The sequence below is a fragment of the Oncorhynchus masou genome, chromosome 2, assembly GCF_036934945.1.
Source record: "Oncorhynchus masou masou isolate Uvic2021 chromosome 2, UVic_Omas_1.1, whole genome shotgun sequence".
Taxonomy (NCBI): Eukaryota; Metazoa; Chordata; class Actinopteri; order Salmoniformes; family Salmonidae; genus Oncorhynchus; species Oncorhynchus masou.
This window is the reverse complement of record NC_088213.1, coordinates 7,062,740-7,087,160: the sequence shown is the minus strand read 5'-3', so window position 1 is coordinate 7,087,160 and position 24,421 is coordinate 7,062,740. Positions and strand designations below refer to the sequence as shown.

Genomic DNA, 24,421 nt, shown 5'->3' with positions numbered 1-24,421 from the left:
TACTGAGACCTCCTCATACTGAGACCTATCCAGTATCTTCAGCTCTACATGTGCCTAGAGGACAATGGTTAAGGACTAGAGGATAAAGGTTAGGGGTTATAGGTTAGAAAACAGGGGTTAAGGACTAGAGGATAAAGGTTAGGGGTTAGAGGACAAGGGTTAAGGACTAGAGGATAAAGGTTAGGGGTTATAGGTTAGAGGACAAGGGTTAAGGACTAGAGGATAAAGGTTAGGGGTTATAGGTTAGAGGACAGGGGTTAAGGACTAGAGGATAAAGGTTAGGGGTTATAGGTTAGAAGACAGGGGTTAAGGACTAGAGGATAAAGGTTAGGGGTTATAGGTTAGAAGACAGGGGTTAAGGACTAGAGGATAAAGGTTAGGGGTTATAGGTTAGAAGACAGGGGTTAAGGACTAGAGGATAAAGGTTAGGGGTTATAGGTTAGAAGACAGGGGTTAAGGACTAGAGGATAAAGGTTAGGGGTTATAGGTTAGAAGACAGGGGTTAAGGACTAGAGGATAAAGGTTAGGGGTTATAGGTTAGAAGACAGGGGTTAAGTACTACATTTACATTACATTTACATTTAAGTCATTTGGCAGACGCTCTTATCCAGATATAATAGATCACCGGAATGCTGAGTGGCCTTTCAATGCCTCTTTATAATTCCTCTCTATACCTCCTGCTCAGGGTCAATAGATCACCGGAATGCTGAGTGGCCTTTCAATGCCACTGGATGTCTTTCTGTCCACATCTTCAACAGGAAGGGGCCATCATGAGACCACATAGAGAGGCAGTAGCCCAGACATGGGCCGGGTTTCAAATGGCACCCCATTCCCGATATAGTGCACTACTTTAGACCAGAGCCATATGGAACCCTAATCCCTATATAGTGCACTACTTTAGACCAGAGCCCTATGGCACCCTAATCCCTATATAGTGCACTACTTTAGGCCAGAGCCTTATGGCACCCTAATCCCTATATAGTGCACTACTTTAGACCAAAGCCCTAAGGCACCTTATTCCCTACATAGTGCATTACCTTTGACAAGGGCCCTTTAAAGTAGTGCACTATATAGGGAATAGGGTGCCATTTGCATCCACATGTTCAATACCAAAATGGCAAAAGTACAAAAAATATAATGGTGGAGCAATGACCAACATCAGTTACTGATCTGAACACAAGTGGACTAGTACTCTGAGAGGCTGATAGACTAGTACTCTGAGAGGCTGATAGACTAGTACTCTGAGAGGCTGATAGACTAGTACTCTGAGAGGCTGATAGACTAGTACTCTGAGAGGCTGATAGACTAGCACTCTGAGAGGCTGATAGACTAGTACTCTGAGAGGCTGATAGACTAGTACTCTGAGAGGCTGATAGACTAACACTCTGAGAGGCTGATAGACTAGTACTCTGAGAGGCTGATAGACTAGTACTCTGAGAGGCTGATAGACTTGTACTATGAGAGGCTGATAGACTAGTACACTGAGAGGCTGATAGACTAGTACTCTGAGAAGCTGATAGACTAGTACTCTGAGAGGCTGATAGACTAGTGCTCTGAGAGGCTGATAGACTAGTACTCTGAGAGGCTGATAGACTAGTACTCTGAGAGGCTGATAGACTAGTACTCTGAGAGGCTGATAGACTAGTACTCTGAGAGGCTGATAGACTAACACTGAGAGGCTGATAGACTAGTACTCTGAGAGGCTGATAGACTAGTACACTGAGAGGCTGATAGACTAGTACTCTGAGAGGCTGATAGACTAGTACTCTGAGAGGCTGATAGACTAGTACTCTGAGAGGCTGATAGACTAGTACTCTGAGAGGCTGATAGACTAGTACTCTGAGAGGCTGATAGACTAGTACTCTGAGAGGCTGATAGACTAGTACTCTGAGAGGCTGATAGACTAGTACTCTGAGAGGCTGATAGACTAGTACTCTGAGAGGCTGATAGACTAACACTCTGAGAGGCTGATAGACTAGTACTCTGAGAGGCTGATAGACTAGTACTCTGAGAGGCTGATAGACTAGTACTCTGAGAGGCTGATAGACTAGTACTCTGAGAGGCTGATAGACTAGTACTCTGATAGACTAGTACTCTGAGAGGCTGATAGACTAGTACTCTGAGAGGCTGATAGACTAGTACTCTGAGAGGCTGATAGACTAGTACTCTGAGAGGCTGATAGACTAGCAGTCTGAGAGGCTGATAGACTAACACTCTGAGAGGCTGATAGACTAGTACTCTGAGAGGCTGATAGACTAGTACTCTGAGAGGCTGATAGACTAGTACTCTGAGAGGCTGATAGACTAACAGTCTGAGAGGCTGATAGACTAGTACTCTGAGAGGCTGATAGACTAACAGTCTGAGAGGCTGATAGACTAGTACTCTGAGAGGCTGATAGACTAGTACTCTGAGAGGCTGATAGACTAGTACTCTGAGAGGCTGATAGACTAGTACTCTGAGAGGCTGATAGACTAACAGTCTGAGAGGCTGATAGACTAGTACTCTGAGAGGCTGATAGACTAACAGTCTGAGAGGCTGATAGACTAGTACTCTGAGAGGCTGATAGACTAGCAGTCTGAGAGGCTGATAGACTAACACTCTGAGAGGCTGATAGACTAGTACTCTGAGAGGCTGATAGACTAACACTCAGAGGCTGATAGACTAGTACTCTGAGAGGATGATAGACTAGTACTCTGAGAGGCTGATAGACTAGTACTCTGAGAGGCTGATAGACTAACACTCTGAGAGGCTGATAGACTAGTACTATGAGAGGCTGATAGACTAGTACTCTGAGAGGCTGATAGACTAGTACTATGAGAGGCTGATAGACTAGTCCTCTGAGAGGCTGATAGACTAGTACTCTGAGAGGCTGATAGACTAGTACTCTGAGAGGCTGATAGACTAGTACTCTGAGAGGCTGATAGACTAGTACTCTGAGAGGCTGATAGACTAGTACTCTGAGATGCTGATAGACTAGTACTCTGAGAGGCTGATAGACTAGTACTCTGAGAGGCTGATAGACTAGTACTCTGAGAGGCTGATAGACTAGTACTCTGAGAGGCTGATAGACTAGTACTCTGAGAGGCTGATAGACTAACACTCTGAGAGGCTGATAGACTAGTACTCTGAGAGGCTGATAGACTAGTACTCTGAGAGGCTGATAGACTAGTACTCTGAGAGGCTGATAGACTAGTACTCTGAGAGGCTGATAGACTAGTACTCTGAGAGGCTGATAGACTAGTACTCTGAGAGGCTGATAGACTAGTACTCTGAGATGCTGATAGACTAGTACTCTGAGAGGCTGATAGACTAGTACTCTGAGAGGCTGATAGACTAGTACTCTGAGAGGCTGATAGACTAGTACTCTGAGAGGCTGATAGACTAGTACTCTGAGATGCTGATAGACTAGTACTCTGAGAGGCTGATAGACTAGTACTCTGAGAGGCTGATAGACTAGTACTCTGAGAGGCTGATAGACTAACACTCTGAGAGGCTGATAGACTAGTACTCTGAGAGGCTGATAGACTAGTACTCTGAGAGGCTGATAGACTAGTACTCTGAGAGGCTGATAGACTAGTACTCTGAGAGGCTGATAGACTAGTACTCTGAGAGGCTGATAGACTAGTACTCTGAGAGGCTGATAGACTAGTACTCTGAGAGGCTGATAGACTAGTACTCTGAGAGGCTGATAGACTAGTACTCTGAGAGGCTGATAGACTAGTACTCTGAGAGGATGATAGACTAGTACTCTGAGAGGCTGATAGACTAGTACTCTGAGAGGCTGATAGACTAACACTCTGAGAGGATGATAGACTAGTACTCTGAGAGGCTGATAGACTAACACTCTGAGAGGCTGATAGACTAGTACTCTGAGAGGCTGATAGACTAGTACTCTGAGAGGCTGATAGACTAGTACTCTGAGAGGCTGATAGACTAACACTCTGAGAGGATGATAGACTAGTACTCTGAGAGGCTGATAGACTAACACTCTGAGAGGCTGATAGACTAGTACTCTGAGAGGCTGATAGACTAGTACTCTGAGAGGCTGATAGACTAACACTCTGAGAGGCTGATAGACTAGTACTATGAGAGGCTGATAGACTAGTACTCTGAGAGGCTGATAGACTAGTACTATGAGAGGCTGATAGACTAGTCCTCTGAGAGGCTGATAGACTAGTACTCTGAGAGGCTGATAGACTAGTACTCTGAGAGGCTGATAGACTAACACTCTGAGAGGCTGATAGACTAGTACTCTGAGAGGCTGATAGACTAGTACTCTGAGATGCTGATAGACTAGTACTCTGAGAGGCTGATAGACTAGTACTCTGAGAGGCTGATAGACTAGTACTCTGAGAGGCTGATAGACTAACACTCAGAGGCTGATAGACTAGTACTCTGAGAGGCTGATAGACTAGTACTCTGAGAGGCTGATAGACTAGTACTCTGAGAGGCTGATAGACTAGTACTCTGAGAGGCTGATAGACTAGTACTCTGAGATGCTGATAGACTAGTACTCTGAGAGGCTGATAGACTAGTACTCTGAGAGGCTGATAGACTAGTACTCTGAGAGGCTGATAGACTAGTACTCTGAGAGGCTGATAGACTAGTACTCTGAGAGGCTGATAGACTAGTACTCTGAGAGGCTGATAGACTAGTACTCTGAGATGCTGATAGACTAGTACTCTGAGAGGCTGATAGACTAGTACTCTGAGAGGCTGATAGACTAGTACTCTGAGAGGCTGATAGACTAGTACTCTGAGAGGATGATAGACTAGTACTCTGAGAGGCTGATAGACTAGTACACTGAGAGGCTGATAGACTAGTACTCTGAGAGGCTGATAGACTAGTACTCTGAGAGGCTGATAGACTAGTACTCTGAGAGGCTGATAGACTAGTACTCTGAGAGGCTGATAGACTAGTACTCTGAGAGGCTGATAGACTAGTACTCTGAGAGGCTGATAGACTAGTACTCTGAGAGGTTTATAGACTAGTACTCTGAGAGGCTGATAGACTAACACTCTGAGAGGCTGATAGACTAGTACTCTGAGAGGCTGATAGACTAGTACACTGAGAGGCTGATAGACTAGTACTCTGAGAGGCTGATAGACTAGTACTCTGAGAGGCTGATAGACTAGTACTCTGAGAGGCTGATAGACTAGTACTCTGAGAGGCTGATAGACTAGTACTCTGAGAGGCTGATAAACCTGGCATTTGGTCTCTGCTCTCTACTCCACATCTGAATACCTGCTCAACATCTCACATGCTCTCCCTCTCTTTCTCCCTCTCTCCTTCTCTCTGTCTCACTAATCTTCTAACCTCACTTTCCCTTCATCCTGTTTGAGGTCTTCCCACCTAAAGCTCAACTCTTCCAGTCAACCAGCACACACACACAGAGAGAGAGAGAGAGAGAGAGAGAGAGAGAGAGAGAGAGAGAGAGAGAGAGAGAGAGAGAGACACACAGAGAGAGAGAGACACACAGAGAGAGAGAGACACACAGAGAGAGAGAGACACAGAGAGAGAGAGACACACAGAGAGAGAGAGAGAGAGAGAGAGAGAGAGAGATGAATTGTCGAAGCAGGCCACCAGTCAGTAAGCATCAACGTGCACATTGCCATTCTTACTCCCTAATCCCATTAGGGGAGCCAAAGCATCCTGAGACCTCTGCAACCCAATTACCTTTTAAATCACACTGTTTGTGTCACGGTGGCTTTGAAAGATAAAGACCTTGAGGATGCTGCCTCCAGACAGGATATGAACTGAATGTCTACTCCTAATACACCCTCTATAGGCCAGCGGGGTAACAGCAGGGGTAACAGCTGGGGTAACGGCAGGGGTAACAGCAGGGGTAACAGCAGGGGTAACAGCTGGAGTAACAGCAGGGGTAACAGCCGGGGTAACGGCAGGGGTAACGGCCGGGGTAACAGCAGGGGTAACAGCAGGGGTAACGGCCGGGGTAACAGCAGGGGTAACAGCAGGGGTAACAGCTGGGGTAACAGCTGGGGTAACAGCAGGGGGGGTAACAGCAGGGGTAACAGCTGGGGTAACAGCAGGGGTAACGGCCGGGGTAACAGCAGGGGTAACGGCCGGGGGGGTAACAGCTGGGGTAACAGCAGGGGTAACGGCCGGGGTAACAGGCCGGGGGTAACAGCAGGGGTAACAGCTGGGGTAACAGCAGGGGTAACAGCAGGGGTAACGGCCGGGGTAACAGCAGGGGTAACGGCCGGGGGGGTAACAGCTGGGGAAACACCCAGGGTAACGGCCGGGGGGTAACAGCTAGGGTAACGGCCGGGGGGTAACAGCTGGGGTAACAGCTGGGGTAACAGCAGGGGTAACAGCAGGGGTAACAGCAGGGGTAACAGCTGGGGTAACAGTAGGGGTAACAGCCGGGGTAACAGCTGGGGTAACAGCAGGGTAACAGCAGGGTAACAGCAGGGTAAAAGCTGGGGTAACAGCAGGGGTAACAGCTGGGGTAACAGCAGGGGTAACAGCTGGGGTAACAGCAGGGGTAACAGCCGGGGTAACGGCAGGGGTAACGGCCGGGGTAACAGCTGGGGTAACAGCAGGGGTAACAGCTGGGGTAACAGCTGGGGTAACAGCTGGGGTAACAGCTGGGGTAACAGCAGGGGTAACAGCTGGGGTAACAGCTGGGGTAACAGCAGGGGTAACAGCTGGGGTAACAGCAGGGGTAACAGCTGGGGTAACAGCAGGGGTAACACCAGGGGTAACAGCCGGGGTAACAGCAGGGTAACAGCTGGGGTAACAGCCAGGGGTAACAGCTGGGGTAACAGCCAGGGGTAACAGCTGGGGTAACAGCCGGGGTAACAGCCGGGGTAACGGCTGGGGTAAAGAGCACCAATAAGTGTATATCAAACAGTAGATTTAAAGTGTTAATAGCAGCTGAGAAGTGCTTCTCTTCAACAAAGAAGATTCATGAGATTTCATAGACAATGTCTTTGACATGTTTATTATAATAAACAAGACTTCATAGAATGTACTCTATTTGAAACAGCAACACAATATTTACAAACCAATCCAGTATGCAAACTCCTGCAATGAATGCATTAAAATAAACACTGCTCCAGGCCTTGGTAATGGAAAGGGAACAGGCATTTGCTATATTATGGAGGGAGGGATGATGGATAAAAACGAACATGAAACTGACGTTGAAAATATATATGTGAAATTCCAATAGCAACAGTGTTAAACCAGTAGATGTGTTCTCTTTCACATCGTGGACACACATTTTCTCTCCCTAGCCTAGACCCTACTAATGGGCATTCTCTGTGTAGGATGATACTTAGACCTGCCTGTGTGATCATGTGGAGCCCAACACGCTCTGCCTCCCTTTCTAGACCTAACATCTCGTACTTCTAAAAATATATCTAGTGCAATTTCTCATAAAGATGCTGAATACATTCAGAAAGGCTCTACGAGGCCGAGTAGTTCCTTACATGGATGTGTCCCATAGGAATACATCCCAAATGGCACCCTATCCCCTATATAGTGCACTACTTTAGACCAGGGCCCTATTCCCTATATAGTGCACTACTTTAGACCAGGGCCCTATTCCCTATATAGTGCACTACTTTAGACCAGAACCCTATTCCCTATATAGTGCACTACTTTAGACCAGGGCCCTATTCCCTATATAGTGCACTACTATAGACCAGGGCCCTATTCCCTATATAGTGCACTACTTTAGACCAGAGCCCTATTCCCTATATAGTGCACTACTTTAGACCAGAGTCCTATTCCCTATATAGTGCACGACTTTAGACCAGAGCCCTATTCCCTATATAGTGCACTACTTTAGACCAGAGCCCTATTCCCTATATAGTGCACTACTTTAGACCAGAGCCCTATGGCACCCTATTCCCTATATAGTGCACTACTTTAGACCAGGGCCCTATAGGGCTCTGGTCGATGGTAAAGGGCAGTTTGGTGGGACCACCTGCACGGTTCGAGCAAGGATGTATTTTTGTTGCCATGAGACAGAGAGCAAATTCCCTGCCATTCTACACATGTTGCCATGGCGCTATGAGGTCGCCTAGGCAGAGAGCTCCAGTACATTTAGTTTATATTTAATCAATTTTATTTGTTTTTTTTTGTTTGAATATTTTGATTTGATTTTTGGTTCTGAATAGCTCAATGGGTATTGACTAAGTCTGGGTAAAATCAATGTGTTTCCTACCCGTGAATATGATGGAAAATCAGTTCAACATAGCTAGTTAACAATGCTAGCAAGCTAGTTAGCTAGTGTGTTTTGGTTTGAATACCCCACCATATTGTTTGCTTGTTTTTATGGTGTCCTGACCCCTGAGGAGGACTACAAGCTGGCAGGGAGCTGGCAGGGATGAATGCAATGCCCAGTCTGAGGATTCCTCTGAAGATTTGTGCTGGCTGACATCATTGAGTTAGTGGGAACATAGTAATGAACGTCATCTGGTACAAGGCAGTCAGACAGCTGGGACTGCGAGGCGAGTGAACAGTGCTACCTGCCTGCCACTGGAGGACCTACTCATCTACCCACTGTAGACAAAACCCTCCCTCTGCTCCAGCTATGAGGAGGACCTACTCATCTATCCCCTGTTGACAAAACCCTCCCTCTGCTCCAGCTATGAGGAGGACCTACTCATCTACCCCCAGTTGACAAAACCCTCCCTCTGCTCCAGCTATATGGAGGACCTCCTTATCTACCCCCTGTAGACAAAACCCTCCCTCTGCTCCAGCTATGAGGAGGACCTACTCATCTATCCCCTGTAGACAAAACCCTCCCTCTGCTCCAGCTATGAGGAGGACCTACTCATCTATCCCCTGTTGACAAAACCCTCCCTCTGCTCCAGCTATGAGGAGGACCTACTCATCTATCCCCTGTTGACAAAACCCTCCCTCTGCTCCAGCTATGAGGAGGACCTACTCATCTACCCCCTGTTGACAAAACCCTCCCTCTGCTCCAGCTATGAGGAGGACCTACTCATCTACCCCCCGTTGACAAAACCCTCCCTCTGCTCCAGCTATGAGGAGGACCTACTCATCTACCCCCTGTTGACAAAACCCTCCCTCTGCTCCAGCTATGAGGAGGACCTACTCATCTACCCCCTGTAGACAAAACCCTCCCTCTGCTCCAGCTATGAGGAGGACCTACTCATCTATCCCCTGTTGACAAAACCCTCCCTCTGCTCCAGCTATATGGAGGACCTACTCATCTACCCCCTGTAGACAAAACCCTCCCTCTGCTCCAGCTATGAGGAGGACCTACTCATCTATCCCCTGTAGACAAAACCCTCCCTCTGCTCCAGCTATGAGGAGGACCTACTCATCTATCCCCTGTAGACAAAACCCTCCCTCTGCTCCAGCTATATGGATCCCACTTGACTGTCGTTCCATATGTTGTAGGCTTGAAATACCCAAAACGTACAACTCTAGCTGACAGTTGTGGTAGTCCAGCCCTCTGTTATCTGCTATAAGGGCTATATATTAGTTGTGGTAGTCCAGCCCTCTGTTATCTGCTATAAGGGCTATATATTAGTTGTGGTAGTCCAGCCCTCTCTTATCTGCTCTAAGGACTATATATTAGTTGTGGTAGTCCAGACCTCTCTTATATGCTCTAAGGGCTATATATTAGTTGTGGTAGTCCAGACCTCTCTTATCTGCTCTAAGGGCTATATATTAGTTGTGGTAGTCCAGCCCTCTGTTATCTGCTATAGGGGATATATATTAGTTGTGGTAGTCCAGCCCTCTGTTATCTAGCGATAAGGGATATAGATTTTATTTGATGCTTGGTTAGTTGTTTTCTTTTCAAGCACTTTGAGATAATTTTTTAGAATGAAAAACACTATAGAAGCTGAATAAATTATTATTGTTATTATTATTATTGTGAGGCTGAGATAAAATGTTGCAGTTACTCTGGTCTAAAGTAGAGGACTATATGGGGAATAACGCCTTATAGTGACTCTGGTCTAAAGTAGAGGACTATATGGGGAATAACGCCTTATGGTGACTCTGGTCTAAAGTAGAGGACTATATGTGGAATAACGCCTTATAGTGACTCTGGTCTAAAGTAGAGGACTATATGGGGAATAACGCCTTATAGTGACTCTGGTCTAAAGTAGAGGACTATATGGGGAATAACGCCTTATAGTGACTCTGGTCTAAAGTAGAGGACTATATGTGGAATAACGCCTTATAGTGACTCTGGTCTAAAGTAGAGGACTATATGGGGAATCGGTGCCAATTGGGATGCAGACATAACAGTTTTCAGCGCCTGGACAGCTCCTCGCGCTAGTCTCTCTCTCCTCAACAACAGAGCTGTTTCTCTGGGCATATAATCTGCCTAGTGTCCATCCCGGGCTGTATCTGTCTCTGAGCTGCTCCCGCTGTTTATCTGTGAAGTATTCCCAGGCTGGCTCAAAACGTCCAATACTAAGCGTCCTATCCACCGATTACGAAGTATCCTAGAATCCCGGCGATTACTACAATAGCAACGAATATGAACCCAGCGATGCATGTGATCATTCCGTTATTGTCACCTCCTTCATCTATCTCATCCTTGGGCTCCTCTTCACAGATGGAAATGACGCCCACGGAGGAGTTCCCGACGCTCAGGGTGGATTTGAGCTCGGCGCCGGCCTCCTGCTTGGCCTCCACGGCCCACGGAGCCACCTGCACCTTCATCTCCATCTCCTCCATCATCTGGCCCACCTGGGTGATCTCAGCCTGGAGCTCCTTCAGGTCGGCAGTGTCGATGTTGCTGTCCGCATCGTACTTCATGTTCTGCACAGACATGGCCCTGGCGGCCACCGTGGTGGTGCTGCCGGTCATGCCCGTCTGGATGAGATGTCTGGTGGGCACCTTGAGGGGGAACTCCTGCCCGATCTCCAAGCTCCGCTTCATGTCCACTTCCAGTAGCTCCATGCTGCTGGTGAACAGCACCCATAGCCTCTCATACTCAGCCCGGTCGTCCTTGCTGGTGGTCTTGTCTTTGAGCAACTCGGTTAGTTTATTCCGGTTGGCCACCGCAAGCTCCTGGGCTTTCTTCCGGGTCTTCTTGAGTTCCTCGCGCAGGTTCTGAGAGTCCGATGTGCTGCCCAGCGCGATGACCAGGTGCCTGTAGCACGCTGTGACTTTGTTCAGAGCATCCAACATGGTTTTACACTCATCTGTGCCCCCCATGGTTGGTTTTTATTTCAAATAAAAGCCCCACCTCTGATCTCTCCCGGCTACATTAAAAATGCATTCAATTAATTTTTTAAAAAGCGGTGCGCAACAACAACAAAAAAAGGATGGTGATCGCGAACCGCCAGACGCACCGTGGTCGCTTGTTGAGCTCGATTCCACTGTCTTTTTATTTTATTTTTTAGTTTGGACAAGAGAACACCATCCACACAAATCCAGTCAAAGCTCTTGTCACGGCGAATTCCTCTCTATCCATGTTCCTGTCTGCGAGCAGCACAGAGAGCCGAGAGAGAAGCTTAGATATTAATGGACCAGTAAATGGCTTTACCTTCGCTCTTTTGCATTGGAGATTAGATGGCCGACGGCGTCAGAGAGACCAGCCCTCCCTGCCTGCAGAAAATACATGTGTATCAAAACATTTCTGTTTGTTTGTGGGTAATAATAGTCCAATATATTAGAGACTGTGTAGCAGATTCAGCTACAGGTGTTTCCTATTAAACCTCAGAACAACTCCGCAGTATCCAGACAGAACAACTCAGGCAGCGTCGGCTCGCAACAAAAGAATAACGGAAAGTCCATTAATGCCGTGGCCGTCTTCTTAGATGCACATCTGGATGGTGATGATTATACAAAACAAACGCTGTTAAATGTCAGCTCACCGTGAGAGACAGACCCGTCCCGCTGGACGAACCAAATCAAACTGTGACTAGATCGATGGTTGGTTAGTTGTCTAAGTATCGTGTGGCTTTTTTCCTTCATCTGAACGGGAGCTGTCCACTTCGGCACGGTGTCTGTCGACGGTGCTGTTTTAAATACCATAAGCGCCTGGTCACATGCAGAACAAGACCGGAGCTTTCAGATGGAGGCATTCTGGAACATTGGACAGAGTAGAGGAGCCTAGAGATCCACTGATTGGTTAGTGAGAAAACATCTCCAATGGATACGTATTGTGATTGGTTAGTTATTCTCACACACACACAACCCCCTCCCTCCCTAGACTACTGTATGTGGTGTTAGTGGATGCCTTTATTAAAGTGATGCTCACAGATGAAGAGGACGCTGAGATATTAACTGTTTCACAAATTGTAGCCTTTTCGCTATATGGGAGTGGTCTAAAGTAGTGCACTATACAGGGAATAGGGTGCCATAGGGCTCTGGTCTAAAGTAGTGCACTATACAGGGAATAGGGTGCCATAGTGCTCTGGTCTAAAGTAGTGTACTATATAGGGAATAGGGTGCCATAGGGCTCTGGTCTAAAGTAGTGCACTATACAGGGAATAGGGTGCCATAGTGCTCAGGTCTAAAGTAGTGTACTATATAGGGAACAGGGTGCCATAGGGCTCTGGTCTAAAGTAGTGCACTATATAGGGAATAGGGTGCCATAGGGCTCTGGTCTAAAGTAGTGCACTATATAGGGAATAGGGTGCCATAGGGCTCTGGTCTAAAGTAGTGCACTATATAGGGAATAGGGTGTCATTTGAGACTGGGGCATAATCATTGATCCAGCAGCATGTAGACTGCTTAATAATTGACCAATCACTGCAGGGTTAAAAAAGAGGAGGTCCATTTCGAGACCAGACCGTTGGTTTCCCAGAGCCAGATCAATGGGAGTTTTTCATCAATACAATATTTTCTGTTGTGCAGATTTGATTCCATTTCTCCTAGTTTCCTTTCACTTTTAACTTTTGAAGGATGACTTTTTATGACGTATTTCTGTGTGTGTTCGCATGCTTGCCTGTGTGTCTGTGCATTTGGAAATGTGTGTGTCCTTGTGCTGGTTTGTGGTGCGTGAGTGAGAGAGAGTGTGTGGTGTGTGAGAGAGAGTGTGTGTGGTGTGTGTGAGAGAGAGAGTGTGTGGTGTGTGTGTGAGAGAGAGTGTGTGTGTGAGAGAGAGTGTGTGTGGTGTGTGTGTGAGAGAGAGTGTGTGTGGTGTGTGTGAGAGAGAGTGTGTGTGGTGTGTGTGTGAGAGAGGGAGTGTGTGTGGTGTGTGTGTGAGAGAGAGTGTGTGTGTGGTGTGTGTGTGAGAGAGAGTGTGTGTGGTGTGTGTGTGAGAGAGAGGGTGTGTGTGAGGGCGCTCCTCCTGTGAATATGTACAGTACAGGGATGCAAGTTGTATCTGTTATGGATGTAATCTCTGCTGTGTGGAGGCGAGAGGCTCCATATCTGGTCTGTCTGGAGGGTTGACTGGTCTGTCTGGAGGGTTGGCTGGTCTGTCTGGAGGGTTGACTGATCTGTCTGGAGGGTTGACTGGTCTGTCTGGAGGGTTGACTGGTCTGTCTGGAGGGTTGACTGGTCTGTCTGGAGGGTTGACTGGTCTGTCTGGAGGGTTGACTGGTCTGTCTGGAGGGTTGGCTGGTCTGTCTGGAGGGTTGACTGATCTGTCTGGAGGGTTGACTGGTCTGTCTGGAGGGTTGACTGGTCTGTCTGGAGGGTTGACTGGTCTGTCTGGAGGGTTGACTGGTCTGTCTGGAGGGTTGACTGGTCTGTCTGGAGGGTTGACTGGTCTGTCTGGAGGATGGAGGGTTGACTGATCTGTCTGGAGGGTTGACTGGTCTGTCTGGAGGGTTGACTGATCTGTCTGGAGGGTTGACTGGTCTGTCTGGAGGGTTGACTGGTCTGTCTGGAGGGTTGACTGGTCTGTCTGGAGGGTTGACTGATCTGTCTGGAGGATGGAGGGTTGACTGGTCTGTCTGGAGGGTTGACTGATCTGTCTGGAGGATGGAGGGTTGACTGGTCTGTCTGGAGGGTTGACTGATCTGTCTGGGGGATGGAGGGTTGACTGGTCTGTCTGGAGGGTTGACTGGTCTGTCTGGAGGGTTGACTGGTCTGTCTGGAGGGCTGACTGATCTGTCTGGAGGGTTGACTGATCTGTCTGGAGGGTTGGCTGGTCTGTCTGGAGGGTTGACTGGTCTGTCTGGAGGATGGAGGGTTGACTGATCTGTCTGGAGGGTTGACTGATCTGTCTGGAGGGTTGACTGGTCTGTCTGGAGGGTTGACTGGTCTGTCTGGAGGATGGAGGGTTGACTGATCTGTCTGGAGGGTTGACTGATCTGTCTGGAGGGTTGACTGGTCTTTCTGGAGGATGGAGGGTTGACTGATCTGTCTGGAGGGTTGACTGGTCTGTCTGGAGGGTTGGCTGGTCTGTCTGGAGGGTTGACTGATCTGTCTGGAGGTTGACTGGTCTGTCTGGAGGGTTGACTGATCTGTCTGGAGGGTTGACTGATCTGTCTGGAGGGTTGACTGGTCTGTCTGGAGGGTTGACTGGTCTGTCTGGAGGATGGAGGGTTGACTGATCTGTCTGGAGGGTTGACTGGTCTGTCTGGAGGGTTGACTGATCTGTCTGGAGGATGGAGGGTTGACTGGTCTGTCTGGAGGGTTGACTGGTCTGTCTGGAGGGTTGACTGGTCTGTCTGGAGGGTTGACTGGTCTGTCTGGAGGGTTGGCTGGTCTGTCTGGAGGGTTGACTGATCTGTCTGGAGGGTTGACTGGTCTGTCTGGAGGGTTGACTGGTCTGTCTGGAGGGTTGACTGGTCTGTCTGGAGGGTTGACTGGTCTGTCTGGAGGGTTGACTGGTCTGTCTGGAGGGTTGACTGATCTGTCTGGAGGGTTGACTGATCTGTCTGGAGGGTTGGCTGGTCTGTCTGGAGGGTTGACTGGTCTGTCTGGAGGGTTGACTGGTCTGTCTGGAGGGTTGACTGGTCTGTCTGGAGGGTTGACTGGTCTGTCTGGAGGGTTGACTGGTCTGTCTGGAGGGTTGACTGATCTGTCTGGAGGGTTGACTGATCTGTCTGGAGGGTTGGCTGGTCTGTCTGGAGGGTTGACTGGTCTGTCTGGAGGGTTGACTGGTCTGTCTGGAGGGTTGACTGGTCTGTCTGGAGGATGTAGCTTTTCTCTTTCTGCATTATTGAGGCATATGGAGTCTAGTGATGGAGTCTCGTCATGGAGCAGTGATGGAGTCTAGTGATGGAGCAGTGATATGTTATCCTGTTAATGGACTGGAGTTCAGAGGACAGGAGGCTGGCAGGCCACTCTACCATTGTTTAAACTGCGTCTCAAATGCACCCTATTCCCTATGTAGTGCACTACTTTTGACCAGAGCTCTATGGGGCCCGGTCTAAAGTAGTGTGCTATATTGTGAATAGGAGAGTAATTCAGCCATTGTTTATCTTGCGTAAGACAACACCTGCTGAAAAAGGGCTTTAATATGACCACTTCTATTATTGGTTGTGTCTGTACATGTTCATTCAAAACACACAAAGTCCTTAGTGGTGATGAAAATAATCATCTCCTTTTGTTGACAATGAATAAATAACCTGGAGCCTTTCTCCTCCAATCATGTTGAGCAGCTCTCCTCATTTCGCTACAGGAGGTGGACAACGGCCGGAGCCTTTCTCCTCCAATCATGTTGAGCAGCTCTCCTCAGTTCGCTACAGGAGGTGGACAACGGCCGGAGCCTTTCTCCTCCAATCATGTTGAGCAGCTCTCCTCAGTTCGCTACAGGAGGTGGACAACGGCCGGAGCCTTTCTCCTCCAATCATGTTGAGCAGCTCTCCTCAGTTCGCTACAGGAGGTGGACAACGGCCGGAGCCTTTCTCCTCCAATCATGTTGAGCAGCTCTCCTCAGTTCGCTACAGGAGGTGGACAACGGCCGGAGCCTTTCTCCTCCAATCATGTTGAGCAGCTCTCCTCAGTTCGCTACAGGAGGTGGACAACGGCCGGAGCCTTTCTCCTCCAATCATGTTGAGCAGCTCTCCTCAGTTCGCTACAGGAGGTGGACAACGGCCGGAGCCTTTCTCCTCCAATCATGTTGAGCAGCTCTCCTCAGTTCGCTACAGGAGGTGGACAACGGCCGGAGCCTTTCTCCTCCAGTCATGTTGAGCAGCTCTCCTCAGTTCGCTACAGGAGGTGGACAACGGCCGGAGCCTTTCTCCTCCAGTCATGTTGAGCAGCTCTCCTCAGTTCGCTACAGGAGGTGGACAACGGCCGGAGCCTTTCTCCTCCAATCATGTTGAGCAGCTCTCCTCAGTTCGCTACAGGAGGTGGACAACGGCCGGAGCCTTTCTCCTCCAATCATGTTGAGCAGCTCTCCTCAGTTCGCTACAGGAGGTGGACAACGGCCGGAGCCTTTCTCCTCCAATCATGTTGAGCAGCTCTCCTCAGTTCGCTACAGGAGGTGGACAACGGCCGGAGCCTTTCTCCTCCAATCATGTTGAGCAGCTCTCCTCAGTTCGCTACAGGAGGTGGACAACGGCCGGAGCCTTTCTCCTCCAATCATGTTGAGCAGCTCTCCTCAGTTCGCTACAGGAGGTGGACAACGGCCGGAGCCTTTCTCCTCCAATCATGTTGAGCAGCTCTCCTCAGTTCGCTACAGGAGGTGGACAACGGCCGGAGCCTTTCTCCTCCAATCATGTTGAGCAGCTCTCCTCAGTTCGCTACAGGAGGTGGACAACGGCCGGAGCCTTTCTCCTCCAATCATGTTGAGCAGCTCTCCTCAGTTCGCTACAGGAGGTGGACAACGGCCGGAGCCTTTCTCCTCCAATCATGTTGAGCAGCTCTCCTCAGTTCGCTACAGGAGATGGACAACGGCCGGAGCCTTTCTCCTCCAATCATGTTGAGCAGCTCTCCTCAGTTCGCTACAGGAGGTGAACAACGGCCGGAGCCTTTCTCCTCCAATCATGTTGAGCAGCTCTCCTCAGTTCGCTACAGGAGGTGGACAACGGCCGGAGCCTTTCTCCTCCAATCATGTTGAGCAGCTCTCCTCAGTTCGCTACAGGAGGTGGACAACGGCCGGAGCCTTTCTCCTCCAATCATGTTGAGCAGCTCTCCTCAGTTCGCTACAGGAGGTGGACAACGGCCGGAGCCTTTCTCCTCCAATCATGTTGAGCAGCTCTCCTCAGTTCGCTACAGGAGGTGGACAACGGCCGGAGCCTTTCTCCTCCAATCATGTTGAGCAGCTCTCCTCAGTTCGCTACAGGAGGTGGACAACGGCCGGAGCCTTTCTCCTCCAATCATGTTGAGCAGCTCTCCTCAGTTCGCTACAGGAGGTGGACAACGGCCGGACAGTTTTCTAATAGGCTGATTCAAAGTCGTCAGTTAGACGGTGTGACGTTGGTCGTAATAATTATCGGACCAAAGTGCAGCATGATATGGTTTCCACGTGTTTATTAACTGAAACGCACAAAAAAATAAAAAATAAAGAACGACCGAAACGTGACGACGAAAAGCATTCTAACAGGCAACTACACATAACCAAGAACAAACAAACAGTGAGGAAATGTCTCAGCTTAGTTCCCTGGTCCCAGTTGAAGAGAGGAGGGTCTCAGCTTTGTTCCCTGGTCCCAGTTGAAGAGAGGAGGGTCTCAGCTTTGTTCCCTGGTTCCAGTTGAAGAGAGGAGGGTCTCAGCTTTGTTCCCTGGTCCCAGTTGAAGAGAGGAGGGTCTCAGCTTAGTTCCCTGGTCCCAGTGGAAGAGAGGAGGGTCTCAGCTTTGTTCCCTGGTCCCAGTTGAAGAGAGGAGGGTCTCAGCTTTGTTCCCTGGTCCCAGTGGAAGAGAGGAGGGTCTCAGCTTTGTTCCCTGGTCCCAGTTGAAGAGCGGAGGGTCTCAGCTTAGTTCCCTGGTCCCAGTTGAAGAGAGGAGGGTCTCAGCTTTGTTCCCTGGTCCCAGTTGAAGAGAGGAGGGTCTCAGCTTTGTTCCCTGTTCCCAGTGGAAGAGAGGAGGGTCTCAGCTTTGTTCCCTGGTCCCAGTTGAAGAGCGGAGGGTCTCAGCTTAGTTTCCTGGTCCCAGTTGAAGAGAGGATGGTCTCAGCTTTGTTCCCTGGTCCCAGTTGAAGAGAGGAGGGTCTCAGCTTAGTTCCCTGGTCCCAGTTGAAGAGAGGAGGGTCTCAGCTTTGTTCCCTGGTCCCAGTTGAAGAGAGGAGGGTCTCAGCTTTGTTCCCTGGTCCCAGTTGAAGAGAGGAGGGTCTCAGCTTAGTTCCCTGGTCCCAGTTGAAGAGAGGAGGGTCTCAGCTTTGTTCCCTGGTCCCAGTTGAAGAGAGGAGGGTCTCAGCTTTGTTCCTTGGTCCCAGTTGAAGAGAGGAGGGTCTCAGCTTAGTTCCCTGGTCCCAGTTGAAGAGAGGAGGGTCTCAGCTTTGTTCCCTGGTCCCAGTGGAAGAGAGGAGGGTCTCAGCTTTGTTCCCTGGTCCCAGTTGAAGAGAGGAGGGTCTCAGCTTTGTTCCCTGGTCCCAGTTGAAGAGAGGAGGGTCTCAGCTTTGTTCCCTGGTCCCAGTTGAAGAGAGGAGGGTCTCAGCTTTGTTCCCTGGTCCCAGTTGAAGAGAGGAGGGTCTCAGCTTTGTTCCCTGGTCCCAGTTGAAGAGAGGAGGGTCTCAGCTTTGTTCCCTTGTCCCAGTTGAAGATAGGTGGGTCTCAGCTTTGTTCCCTGGTCCCAGTTGAAGAGAGGAGGGTCTCAGCTGTGTTCCCTGGTCCCAGTTGAAGAGAGGAGGGTCTCAGCTTTGTTCCCTGGTCCCAGTTGAAGAGAGGAGGGTCTCAGCTGTGTTCCCTGGTCCCAGTTGAAGAGAGGAGGGTCTCAGCTTTGTTCCCTGGTCCCAGTTGAAGAGAGGAGGGTCTCAGCTTTGTTCCCTGGTCCCAGTTGAAGAGAGGAGGATCTCAGCTTTGTTCCCTGGTCCCAGTTGAAGAGAGGAGGGTCTCAGCTTAGTTCCCTGGTCCCAGTTGAAGAGAGGAGGGTCTCAGCTTAGTTCCCTGGTCCTAGTTGAAGAGAGGAGGGTCTCAGCTTAGTTCCCTGGTCCCAGTTGAAGAGAGGAGGGTCTCAGCTTTGTTCCCTGGTCCCAGTTGAAGAGAGGAGGATCTCAGCTTTGTTCCCTGGTCCCAGTTGAAGAGAGGAGGGTCTCAGCTTAGTTCCCTGGTCCCAGTTGAAGAGAGGAGGGTCTCAGCTTAGTTCCCTGGTCCTAGTTGAAGAGAGGAGGGTCTCAGCTTAGTTCCCTGGTCCCAGTTGAAGAGAGGAGGGTCTCAGCTTTGTTCCCTGGTCCCAGTTGAAGAGAGGAGGATCTCAGCTTTGTTCCCTGGTCCCAGTTGAAGAGAGGAGGGTCTCAGCTTTGTTCCCTGGTCCTAGTTGAAGAGAGGAGGGTCTCAGCTTTGTTCCCTGGTCCCAGTTGAAGAGAGGAGGGTCTCAGCTTTGTTCCCTGGTCCCAGTTGAAGAGAGGAGGGTCTCAGCTTAGTTCCCTGGTCCCAGTTGAAGAGAGGAGGGTCTCAGCTTTCTGGAGGTAGAGTTTGTATTCCTCAACTCTCAATATTCAGTTCAATAGCAACTATTTTAAAACCAAGATATGCTATCTTGTTGATGGGTTTTGATTTTCCACTTCCTTAGGTGTTGAGCCCCAAATAAATTAGCCTATGATATAAATTAGTCCACATAAAGATGTATGTTATTCATCGCTATTGGAAATTCTAAAGTTGTATTTTGACAGTAAAATAGAACAACTATTGTCTATTTGTCTAATGGTCATCATAATCAATATTCATGACAATACTGTATTAGATTGGTCATCATAATCAATATTCATGACAATACTGGATTAGATAGGTCATCATAATCAATATTCATGACAATACTGGATTAGATTGGTCATCATAATCAATATTCATGACAATACTGGATTAGGTCGGTGGCAACGAAAACTCAATTTTACATCAACTTTACTGACTTCCAGAAGGCCTTGGACAGCATTCAGCGCGGAAGCCTATGGATGATCTTATGAATCCCAGCCATGTTGTTAACATCGTAAAACAGCACTACAGCAATGTTTCATGCACTGTGGGAACGAGCGACATGAGCTTTGCTGTGAAGGCTGGAGTTCGTAAAGGTTGTGTGACGTCAGCCTTACTCTTCAACCTGACAGTAGACTGGGTCATGTGACGTCAGCCTTACTCTTCAACCTGACAGTAGACTGGGTCATGTGACAAACAACAGACGATCAGGCAAGAGGAATACGATGGAGACTGGGTCATGTGACGAACAACAGACGATCAGGCAAGAGGAATACAATGGACCCACTCATCTAGAAGACCTTGACTTCCTGATGACTTGGCTCTTTCATCACAACATCTAGAAGACCTGGCTCTTTCATCACAACATCTAGAAGACCTGGACTTCTTGGTGACCTGGCTCTTTCATCACAACATCTATAAGACCTGGACTTCCTGATGACCTTGTTACGCAGAGTGGAACAGGGGAAACCAAGACGAGACTCAGATGAGGGGACTTGGATGAAGTAACCAAGGTATTTATTGAAACAGAAGGGGAAGATGGTGTGCAGGCCAGGGGAAGCTCAGGTGGGTTGCAGGAAACCAAGTGCGGAGGCTGAGGCTGGAGCGAGAGGGGTTGGCACAGGGCAAGCAGGTCCGGAGGCTGAGGCTGGAGCAAGAGGGATTGGCACAGGGTAAGCAGGTCCGGAGGCTGAGGCTGGAGCGAGAGGGGTTGGGACAGGGTAAGCAGGTCGGGAAGCTGAGGCTGGAGCGAGAGGGGTTGGCACAGGGTAAGCAGGTCGGGAGACTGAGGCTGGAGCGAGAGGGGTTGGCACAGGGTAAGCAGGTCCGGAGTCTGAGGCTGGAGCGAGAGGGGTTGAGACAGGGTAAGCAGGTCCGGAGGCTGAGGCTGGAGCGAGGGGTTGGCACAGGGTAAGCAGGTCGGGAGACTGAGGCTGGAGCGAGAGGGGTTGAGACAGGGTAAGCAGGTCGGGAGGCTGAGGCTGGAGCGAGAGGGGTTGGCACAGGGTAAGCAGGTCCGGAGGCTGAGGCTGGAGCGAGAGGGGTTGAGACAGGGTAAGCAGGTCCGGAGGCTGAGGCTGGAGCGAGGGGTTGGCACAGGGTAAGCAGGTCGTGAGACTGAGGCCGGAGCGAGAGGGGTTGAGACAGGGTAAGCAGGTCGGGAGACTGAGGCCGGAGCGAGAGGGGTTGAGACAGGGTAAGCAGGTCGGGAGACTGAGGCTGGAGCGAGAGGGGTTGGCACAGGGTAAGCAGGTCCGGAGGCTGAGGCTGGAGCGAGAGGGGTTGAGACAGGGTAAGCAGGTCCGGAGGCTGAGGCTGGAGCGAGAGGGGTTGGCACAGGGTAAGCAGGTCCGGAGGCTGAGGCTGGAGCGAGAGGGGTTGAGACAGGGTAAGCAGGTCAGGAGGCTGAGGCTGGAGCGAGCGGGGTTGAGACAGGGTAAGCAGGTTGGGAGACTGAGGCTGGAGCGAGAGGGGTTGAGACAGGGTAAGCAGGTCGGGAGACTGAGGCTGGAGCGAGAGGGGTTGAGACAGGGTAAGCAGGTCCGGAGGCTGAGGCTGGAGCGAGAGGGGTTGAGACAGGGTAAGCAGGTCGGGAGACTGAGGCTGGAGAGAGAGGGGTTGGCACAGGGTAAGCAGGTCGGGAGACTGAGGCTGGAGCGAGAGGGGTTGAGACAGGGTAAGCAGGTCGGGAGACTGAGGCCGGAGCGAGAGGGGTTGAGACAGGGTAAGCAGGTCGGGAGACTGAGGCTGGAGCGAGAGGGGTTGAGACAGGGTAAGCAGGTCCGGAGGGGAATCCAAGGGAGTAGTAGAGTGGGGAATCCAGGACAGAGTAGCAGGATGACAAGACGTGGGACTGGAGACAGGGACCAGAGTCAGTGCAGGCAGAACTGTAGCGGAGAAGAAAACAGCGTCAGGCAAGGAAAACAGGCACAACAGGATAACAGGATCTAATAGTAACAAACGGCTAGAAGCGTAGACTGACTGAGCAGAGATTACGATCCGGCAGTGTGGAAGTGGCTGGACAGAGTATTTGTAGACGTCTTGATTATGGAACAGGTTGCAGCTGGTGGGGACCTGCTCTGACTCCAGCACACCTGTCTCCGCCCACACAATCACACAGAGAGGGAGAGAGAGTCCTAGGGGAGTGGAGACAGGTCAAGGAAACACAGGATGAGCAGTAGAGTGCGTTGCAGGAGCAGATGTGACTGTACCCCCGTCTACAGCCCGACCAGGCTTATCTGGGTGTGAGGTATAGAAATCCCGCAAGAGGGAGGGGTCCAGACTGTGAGAGCTGGGCAGCCAGCAGCGCTCTTCGGGCCCATATCCCTTCCAGGCCACCAGGTACTGCCAGCCACGACCCCGACATTCACACGTCCAGAAGCCGCCGGACGGTAGAGGCAGGACGGTCATCGATGAGCCGAGGGGGTGGAGGAGCTGCTGCAGGAGGAGACGGGAGCAGACAGGTTTAATTAGGGATACGTGGAGGGTAGGATGGATCCTGAGAGAGGCTGGGAGTTTCAGGCGCATAGGGGTTAATGACATGGTCAATTTCAAAGGGACCAATGAATTGGGGGGAGAGTTTCTTCATTCCACCTTCAATGGCAGGTCCTTCGATGAGAGCCATACCTTTTGACCCGGGGTGTAGACTGGAGCTGAGGCCCGGCGAAAGTTTGGCTTGGGACTGGGTCCTGTCGGAGGCACGAAGAAGGGCAGCTCGGGCCTTCCTCCAGGTACGGTGACAACGGCGCAGATGGTCCTGGACAGAGGGAACCGCAACCTCAACCTTGTGGGCGGGGAACAAGGGTGGTTGGTAACCTTTGCCAACACTGCAGCAGTACCTTGTCGTGTGGACCGAGCAGGTCAGACACAGGGCAGCCAACACCACAGCAGTACCTTGTCGTGTGGACCGAGCAGGTCAGACACAGGGCAGCCAACACCACAGCAGTACCTTGTCGTGTGGACCGAGCAGGTCAGACACAGGGCAGCCAACACCACAGCAGTACCTTGTCGTGTGGACCGAGCAGGTCAGACACAGGGCAGCCAACACCACTGCAGGACCTTGTCGTGTGGACAGAGCAGGTCAGACAACACTACTGCAGTACCTTGTCGTGTGGACTGAGCAGGTCAGGAATAGTTGAGTGGAACAGAATGAATAGAAAGCAACATGAACACTAGGAGGTAATAACAACACAAACATGTCAGCCTGGCCTGGTGCCCAGGGAAGCCTGGCTATTTCAGGGGCAGCTTAACGCCAGCTTTGTGATTGGCCATGTGTCCATCCCATGTTCAGTCACAAATGGTGCCCCTATCCCTTATCTAGTGCACTACTTTAGCCCTGGGATCAAGTCAAAAGTAGTTTCGTCACAGTACTGTTAAAGTTCATTTTAAGGACTAATGCCCAGCTGAGCATTCTACTCCACGAGGTCTCAATAGGTACTGATGAAGTTTTCCTTTAAAGTGCATTCGCTTGGAAACACGATGACAATTCACGGGAAACAAATATTTAGTAGGACAAGTTTTGTCATGTGACTTTAGCTGCATTATAACTAGCTATCTAAGATTGGGGGAAGGAATCAACATTTTAGCAAGCTAACGTTAGCATTGCTAGCTATTTCTGACAAATTTTGCGGGCTCGTGGGAACATAGCCATCTCTCTAAAGTAAACTTCACTACATCATAAAGACGGAAAAGTTGTTTTCTACTAATTATTTGTCTACTTTAGCAATGTCATCGTAATTCCAATCCACTATATTGTAATTTTGACGAAACAGCCATTAACACACATTCATAAAGATTGAGAATTAACCAGTCGGACATCAACATGCTGCAGTATCTGTGGATAACAATCTGTTGATAACAATGTCAAAGACACATCCGAATGACGGAGGTACAAATCAAATCAAACTCTACTACCTTATACACACAGCCCATGAATCTAGGGAATAGGGGGCCACTTGATACTTTGCCAATTTCCAATACATCACCAAATTAATATTTTCCAATACAACACCTACAGAATATTTTCCAATACAACACCTACAGAATCTTTTCCAATACAACACCTAGAGAATCTTTTCCAATACAACACCTAGAGAATCTTTTCCAATACAACACCTACAGAATCTTTTCCAATACAACACCTAGAGAATCTTTTCCAATACAACACCTAGAGAATCTTTTCCAATACAACACCTAGAGAATCTTTTCCAATACAACACCTACAGAATCTTTTCCAATACAACACCTAGAGAATCTTTTCCAATACAACACCTACAGAATCTTTTCCAATACAACACCTAGAGAATCTTTTCCAATACAACACCTAGAGAATCTTTTCCAATACAACACCTACAGAATCTTTTCCAATGCAACACCTAGAGAATATTTTCCAATACAACACCTAATTAATCTTTTCCAATACAACACCTAATTAATATTTTCCAATACAACACCTCGAGAATCTTTTCCAATACACACCTAATTAATATT

General features: G+C 49.4%; 1 protein-coding gene across 1 annotated transcript; it reads right to left on the bottom strand.

Annotated features, from left to right (window-relative positions):
* Positions 1 to 10,431: 10,431 nt before the first annotated feature.
* Positions 10,432 to 11,172, bottom strand: LOC135552335 (regulator of G-protein signaling 9-binding protein-like). The gene has a single exon (XM_064983902.1). The coding sequence runs from the start codon at positions 11,170 to 11,172 to the stop codon at positions 10,432 to 10,434; it is 741 nt and encodes a 246-aa protein (XP_064839974.1).
* Between the last annotated feature and the right edge of the window lie 13,249 nt (positions 11,173 to 24,421).

Bases quoted from the DNA above. Each gene is read 5' to 3' on its own strand.
- LOC135552335 (XM_064983902.1), bottom strand. From the start codon at position 11,172: ATGGGGGGCACAGATGAGTGTAAAACCATGTTGGATGCTCTGAACAAA.